At 26.1% G+C, this 8,736-nt stretch overlaps 1 protein-coding gene across 1 annotated transcript; it reads right to left on the reverse strand.

Moving 5' to 3' along the window:
• Positions 1-3,800: 3,800 nt before the first annotated feature.
• Positions 3,801-6,172, reverse strand: LOC126904504 (glycerol kinase-like). Its single transcript, XM_050683590.1, has 3 exons — positions 5,550-6,172; positions 4,605-5,120; positions 3,801-4,534 (listed from the first exon to the last, which is right to left on the reverse strand). Exons 1-3 carry the CDS (start codon positions 6,130-6,132, stop codon positions 3,975-3,977), a joined length of 1,659 nt encoding a protein of 552 aa, XP_050539547.1. The 5' UTR covers positions 6,133-6,172; the 3' UTR covers positions 3,801-3,974.
• Between the last annotated feature and the right edge of the window lie 2,564 nt (positions 6,173-8,736).

Below are 8,736 nucleotides of genomic sequence, written 5' to 3' on the forward strand. Positions count from 1 at the left end.
AAAAAAAAAAAAAAAAAAAAAAAAAAAACACATCATAGTAAAACCAATACCTTCTCAGCTTCGCATCGAAGCTAAAATAACTATATATAGATTGATTCGCTAAGTATGTCTCTTACAATATCTTCAAAAGTATAAGATAAAATATTATTTTATGTATTCAGAAGTTTAAGTATTCTTTATAAATTAAAACAAAAAAACCCAGCACAGGGGAGTCGCGGCATAGTGGTGACGTGACATAGTTGGATCAAGTATAATGATATCTGACAGTGATTAAAATCACTATCAAAAAAAAACACTTCGATGCAAATCTTTAGATAGTGTTTAATTTTAAAAAATTGGTGGATTATTCCAAAAGCTACATGATCTGCTAGTTCATTATTAATATCCTAATTAAGATAAAGTATGTAGAATGAAAAAGGGATTATTAAAAAATATTATTAATCATAAAAAAATAATGTTGATCTATACACTTTTCAATATGTCATAGCATTATAAAGTTAAAAATGTAAAAAATAAAATCGAGAATTTTCACACAATAATAGCATTCGGTAGCCATTTTCACCGTGAAGATAAAATAAAGTCCGAAATTTTTTTTTCGCATAATAAAGTAAATTACATTAGCTTTAATTTAATATATATATAAAAGTGTCAGACTTTCCGGAACACTACCAAAAGTTAAGTTGAAAAAATTAATTTTTTGTTATCATTATTAGACGATGAGCCTTATTTTCGAAGTCGTATCCATAAATCTATTTTTTGTTACCTGTTATAACACATTTCAGTAACTCTGCATCGTCATTAAGTGACTCCTGAGTAACTTCCATTCGCCACTGTTTTTGTTCAAAATTCAACAATTTTGAAACAAATTTTGTTGCTACGTGTTTACCCAAAACATTCGAAAAAATTTTATTACATAAGCCAATCGATATTCCAACATCATCAGTGACTTCTATAATTGTGATTCAGCGATCGTTTTAACCATTTCTTTTACTTTTTCCACGTTTTCATTGATTGTTTATGTGCTTGAGCGTTCGTCATCTTCAACACATCTTGGAAACGCTTATACTACTCTTAAACTCTTGTTTTACTCATGGCAGACTCACCATAGGACTTTGTTAACATTTCACACACCTTGTTACACTTCATTTCATTTTTGACGCAAAATTTGATACAAATTCTTTGATCCAATTTTTTTTAACAAACAATAATCGCGGAACTCATAAAAACACGTCTAACCTGAACAGCTGCCACTGACAAAGTAAAAAATGAATCCAGCTCAAACTTTTATCTTGATTCAGGGACAGGTGTACTAATATTATGAAATATATATGTATATGTAATAATATATGTATAATGTTAAATTAAGTTTAAAATGATAAAAGGTTCCAACTACAAAGTTGAATAATTTTACTTTTTTATTTATTTATTTTATTCTAGTTGAATTTATAGTTACCAAATATAGAAAATAAAACCTTAATTTTTTTAATTCAAATCTTATTTTATAAATTTAGACAAATAACTAAAACTTACGCTACTCTAAAAAACTTAAAAAAAACCTTTTTAAATTAAATACCTCCACAATTAATAAGAGTATAAAATTTGTTTTTCTACTAAATTAGACAATGAAATCATATCACTATAATTTAATATTAATTAATAATAATAGACCAATAAATACTTTGCTACTCCAAATTTTCATGCTAATTTCAAATCTAAAATTAGACTTTTAAGTATTTAAGTATTTAAAAATACTAATATTTTTAGTATTTCTTTTCACAAAAGAACGGTGGTATTGACGTAGTAAGTTCTATGGAACTGTAGTGAGTGATACCAGCTATGATATAAGGTTCAGAGTGTTGGGCGGTTGATAAGAGAATAGAGCAGAGATGAGAATGCTTAGATAGATGATTGGAATGACTAGAGAACTTAGGATAAAGAACGAACATATTAGACATAGTAAAGGTGTAGTGTCAATCGTGGATAATATGGAAGAAAATAGACTTAGATGGTTTAGTCATGTTCTAAAGAAAAAGGAATCGGAAGATATGAAAACTGATATGGAAATGAATTTTGAAGGAATAAGACGTAGAGGAAGACCAAAAAAGAGATAGAGGGATGTTATTGAATGTGATATGAGGATGGCTGATGTTTGCGTAGGTCATGTGGTAGATTATGTCTAGAGGAAATTTAGGATAAAGATAGCCGACACCAAGAAATTGGGATATAGGCAAGAAAAAAGTTGAAGAAAGAGGAATTTTTTGACACATCTTTTTATAACTAATTAGAAAATAAGTATCTAATTGCATAATAAAACATATAAAAAATAAACAATTCTGGAAAATTATTTGACCATATACGAATTTCAAAAACTTTTTTTTAAATAAAAAAACTCGGGGACGTTATTCTAGGAAAAATATTTGCCAAGATAAGAAATTTTAATTAGTTTACCGTGAAAGTTTAAAATTTTTTAAAAAACGCTCATTACCGCCAGCGTTTTTCGATTTAAATTCTGAAAATTTTACCTACCCAGAGACATTACAAAAGTATTCTTAAAAATCTATTCATTTTTGAACGAATTATGATCTTTTTTTTTAAGTCCACATAATTAAAAACATTGAAAACAAATTTCAAAAAAAAATTACTATTACTCTATGTTTTATTAATCATAAACCAACTGCCAATATACTAGTGATCAACAGAACTTATTTAATGTTTAATGTTATACAAACCTTGTATAATTATTCATTGCCACAAAAATACATTGCACTCTAAATTTAAGTTAAATTAATATTCTAACTGATAATCACAACAATTTATAATAAGTAGAATTCAATATAAGATTCCAGATAAACATTAATTCGAAACTGATTTTCATATTATTATTATATTTTTATATTAATTCAAATTTTGAGTTTATCACATCATTAATGTAAAGATAGAATATGAAATTGTTACATAAATTTGTTTAGATAATTTTAATAGTGAATGTTTTTCAATAGTAAAATAAATTATATTAATACAATGACAATAAAAATAAATGGGTATTTTTTTAATTTATTGTATATTTCATTAAAGTTGTCATTAAACGCAATTATAAAAAAAAGTGTTAGATTTCGGTTCTTTTAATTTGTTTTGATTTTACTATAAACTTTTAAACTCGCTAAATCTCAATTCAGAATCCAATTGGACAACTTATATATATTCACTGTCACAAAATAACTTTTCTTTTCCACGCCCCGGGTTAACTCATTTAAATTTTAGATAACGGCTAATGAGCACTGAAAGTTTAATTAACGAAAACTGTTACTTGCATCTTTAGTAAACGCCAATTGTAAATCAAGCAAATTTTAGTTAAGTTTTCTATGTATATTAAAAATAACAAAAATTATACCTATTTAAAAAAGGTTATAGTAATTTTTAATTTTATCTTATATAGTTAACATAATCAAAGATATTCATCCATTTATGATATTTTTAAGACAACACTTTCACGAAAAAAAATGTATAATTTTTCAATTATTTTACCTAAATCTTATTCAAAAAATAATATTTATTTCAACTTATTACATTAAATTCATGCAAAAACAACAGACAAGATCAGAAGTAAAACTATTATAAATAAAGCTTAAATTAAATATACTGTTTTCAGTTATTTATTTATAATTAAAATAAAATGTCTAATTTTTTTTATAAATGTTCTGGAAGTTTTTAACGTATATGATGTAAGAGAATATTTTGATAAATAGTCACGAAAATACGTTATTTTTGTATAATAATTTATGGTACTTTATATCAAAATTTACACTAAGTGTATATAAAATAAATGATTACATTATAAAAATCATACTAACAAATGGGAATTTTTTATATTGTAACAATTAATTGTTATATAATTGTAAATAATAACTTTATTTGTTTATGTAAGAAGACTCAAATTATTACTTCATAAATATATTAAAGTGTAGATTATACTTTTAAAATAGTTTTACTGTCAAGTTTTTTTTACTGATAAATAAATATATTAAAATGCCAGATGCTAAAATAATTCCCGCTGTCAAAGCCCAATCATATTTCTTTGATTCAATAGGAATATCAACCCATCCAAAACTTCTAACTACAGATCGACTCCAGTCGATATAACGGATTTCCTGTTCGTCAGATCTCATTTTTGGAGCATAAATATCATTTTTGATTTCTGGCATACATCGAATATCCCATGCATCAATACCAGGAGCGTTACCAGCCATCATCGCAGCGCCTAGTGCTGTTAGTTCATTTATAGTGGGCACACATATTTGCACGTTTAATATGTCTGCTTGAAATTGCATGAGAGAACGATCATTTGTTACACCACCATTCAGTTTTAAATATCTAATGGGTAACTTTATATCTTTTTCTAAAGCTCCAACGATATCTTTAATTTGAAAGCAAACTGATTCTTTTGCTGCTTTAATAATATCTTCACTTCTTGTATTTCTGTCAAAACCAACAATAATACAACGAGCATCCTCGCGCCAATAAGGAGCAAATAATCCTAAACGAATATGACAAAATAAGTATAAATACAATTGTAATTTATAAAACATCATATTAGAAACACATGCCTCGTAATGCCGGTACAAAATATACATTTTTTCTTTTCTTTTCATATTTTTCTGGATAAATATCACACTTATTAGATTTTGTATTAAAATTTTTTTTTACCCAATCAATCCCCTCTCCGGCACAACTAATAGGACCTTCTAGAGCGTAAGTCGGTCTCATTGTAGGACCACAGTGAAAAGCAATCGTAGTTAATAATCCATTTTTAGAAAATATTTTATTTTCTCCTGTATTTACAATTACAGATCCACTAGTTCCTAAAATTGCTTTTGCATCGCCTGCTCGAAAGCATTTGTGTCCGAGAAGAGCGGCCTGGCGATCACCAATTATGCTAGATATAGGTACTTTTAACAATTCTCTATTAGTCATCCCATATATTTCTGAACTACTTTTAATTTTTGGAAGAGCATCTGACGATATTCCAAAATATTTAAGTAAAGTAGGATCCCATTGTAGCTTGTCTATATCCATTAAAAACGTAAAAGCAGCATTTGTAGTATCAGTCACAAAATTACCTGCTGAGATTAATAAACTCAATGTTAATTTTAATAAAAACAATAATGCATTATTTAATTTTATAGTTCTTAATTCTTAGTATTCATTTATAATAAGCTATTAGCTATTATTGTCACTATTTTAAAACATTGTAATTTCTCTAAACTGTAATTATTTAATTCCCTTAACAAAGAATTATTGTTCTATTCACAAATTGACTTTGTCAATCATGTATTAAAGGTGATATAACTATAAATTTGTCCATGTATTATAAGGAATTTTTTAAATGGACTTTACATTTTTCTTAGTCAAGATACGTATCTATTATTTTAATGGTAAATATATAACCCATTAAACTCAATGCCACGTGCATTAAAAAATATATATAATCGATCTAAAGTACAATGCATAAAACTTTTTTTAGACCTTTTTTGTGTTACATTAAAAAATACCTTGTGGACCTCCAGATAAATTCCATATTAGCCAAGTATCAATAGTACCAAAATAACAATGACCCTGTTTACAAGTTTCTAATACAACTGGATCATGTTTAATGAGCCACTTTATTTTGAATGCACTAAAACACGAGCTGGCCGGTAGTCCACAAATATTTTGAAACTTATACTTATCATTTTTTCTTAAAAATTCGTTCACCATACGCGTTGTTCTAATATCGGACGATAGAATAGCGTTGGAAAGTGGTACTCCGGTGTTTTTATTCCAAGCTAATACTGTACCTCTCTGATTGGCAATGCCTATAGCAATAACGCGTTCATTTGTTACTTTTTCGTAAGCCATAGTCTTATCGATACATTCTTCGACACTTCGCATAATAGCAATTGGATCTTGTTCCAACCATCCGTCACGAGTAGACAAAAGGTTTGTTATAGGAACCCGATGTAATTTGATTATATCACTAGAATTGGCTCTAAAAAGATGAAAGCTGACACTAGTAGAGCTTACCACGACAGCTCCTACTAATGGCTGAGTTGAGTTTTCAAGGGAGCATAACTTATTACAAGGCCGTACATTCATAGTAAGATAAAAATTTAGTTTAAAATTTAAAAATCAAATATTTTACTTTAAAGTTTTGTTTAATATATAAAACTTTTGGTTTGGTTTAATTATTAAAAATGTATTTATTTATTTATAAGGTTTATTTAATATTATTATACAATTTTATTTTGTTTATTTAAACCATTGTTTGTATCTTGGGTAACTCAAATTCATACAAAATTCTATCTTACATTAAGTTATAATGTTTTCCAGAAACGTTTGTCATTAAAAAAATATGAATGCTATAAAGTTTGTAAGTTTTTATTAAATAATAAATGAAAATACATGATACATAAATAACATTCCTATGCCCAGTGGTGTGTACTTTGTGAACAAACAAGATGATGAAATATTTAATAATTAGTTTTAAGTATTTTCCTATCATTTTCATGAATGTGAGCTATATATGGATTTAGTTTTTTTTTTTTGTGTGTCTCCAAGTAGATAATTTGAAGTTACACATCAAACGTTTGCGATAGTATTTACAGTGCAATGACGTCACCTGAGTAAAATTTCAGAATGACAAATGCACATTGTTTAAAATCGCCAGACGTGACGACTAAACAAAGAGTATTATATATGTATATCGTCAAACGTAAATGACAAGTTTACATACATACGATAATATAAAGAAAAGCTAAACTATAAAAAAAAAAAACACAGATGTCATACAACAAATACTGGTCGTGTAATTAAAAACAATGCCACAACGTATTACAAAATGTTAGTACCAAAATATTACCAATATAAGAACTTTTCTAATTCTAAGTTTTTTAAACTGCTACAGTATCATTATTGTTTTAATAAAAAAAATTGTTTCAAAAAACAATAAGACTCATTTAATAATATAAAATTTACTTATTCCAATGTTAAATTTACCATCGTAAGTGGAAATAGCATTTTAACATTTTGGATGAGAAAGCATGAATTTTGACTATTTTTATCATTATGGTTTTCTCAGTCATGCTAAATCATAATATTTTAAAGTAATGGTTTAATATTTGTTATCAAACAATCATTTTCTTAATTAGTTAATATTTTAATAATTCATATTACTATTGAAAATAACTCTGGTAATTAGTATTATAACATTTATTGTATCAACTAGATATAATTTTTAAATTTTAAACAAATTATTATGAATTATTTCTGATAAAATATCAAAGTAAATGATTGAAATCGTAAATTAAAATAAAATATTTAATGCGTATAACTATATAACTTCAAAACTATTTTTTCCAGCTGCACAACTAAGTTAAAATAATTTATATAATATACACTTCTTATAGCATGATTTTTTCTTACATTTTATAAAATTTATATAATGACAATTTTGATTAAATCGTTGATTACATTCGATTAAATATAAAAACATATTTCATTAATAATTTTTAATTGATATTAAAAATAAATATTACATTAATTGGAAAATTTCACTATTTGGATATATAGTAGTTACTCCGTCAAAACAAAAGCCCAGTGATGATAATTCTTCAACAATTAAATTAGAAAATCTTTTAACGTACATAGTATTAATATTATCTTTCATGGTTTTCCATGAACAATCTTTCATTGCATTACAAAAATCTGTCTCATCATCAATATGGTTATCGATTTTACACTCATTATTCATAACTTCATTGATATTCTCATACCATTTGACGAATATTAAAATAAGTTGATCAACATTCTGAGAACTTTGAATACTTAAATTTTCAAATAAATCTATAATATTATTTAAAAAACTTACTAAAAAAAAATTGTGTTTAATAGATGAGAATTTAATTAAATATTTTTGGGTTTGCAAAATATGTAACAAGTATGGTATTATATTCTTTGTACTATTCAAAATTAAATCATAACTTTTACACTGCTCGTATAGTATTTTGGTACAAGTTATAATTGATCTTACAATATTGCAACTTTTACAATGAAAAAATGTACTTATTCGTAAAGAGAAAAGGTCAATATTACGTTCGTTAAGATCAAATATTTCAGTATTCTTTATGTAAAGATCATTTATCGTTATCCACTTATTAGAACTTGGTTCCTCTCGAATGCTAATATTTTTCATTTGATCCCATCCTTTATTAGTAATAAGTATGGTTTGCAATAGAAATACATCTTGTTCCACATTAATTTTAACGCAGTTTACTTGTTTGTGCATTGTAAATGCTAATGTTACTAAAACAACAAATAAATTCATAATAGATTATATTTAAATAAGACTAAGAAAATTTTAAATCAGATTATGAATATATATATATATATAGATTAGGGTGGCCCTCAAAAATCGAATGTCTTTTTTTTCTTTACGCTACCCCTTAATTTTTTTTTTATGGTCAAAAAAGTGAGCTGTGCAAAATTTGGGACCGATCCGTTAAGGTTAACCCGTGCCCCCGGGCCTATTAAGTTGAGTCGAAAAGTCAAATTTAATAGAAATAACTGATCTATGTCTCATAACTTTTTTTTCTCTTAACTTAGAATAATAAAAGTAAAACTCAAGTAAAGGAAATTTTACAAGAAATTCAAAAATAATAACTTCAATGTTGTTTTCTCAATAAATAGCCCACAAAAACACTA

This window comes from Daktulosphaira vitifoliae, unplaced genomic scaffold (assembly GCF_025091365.1).
Source record: "Daktulosphaira vitifoliae isolate Bord-2020 unplaced genomic scaffold, ASM2509136v1 Scaffold_4, whole genome shotgun sequence".
NCBI classification, from domain to species: domain Eukaryota; kingdom Metazoa; phylum Arthropoda; class Insecta; order Hemiptera; family Phylloxeridae; genus Daktulosphaira; species Daktulosphaira vitifoliae.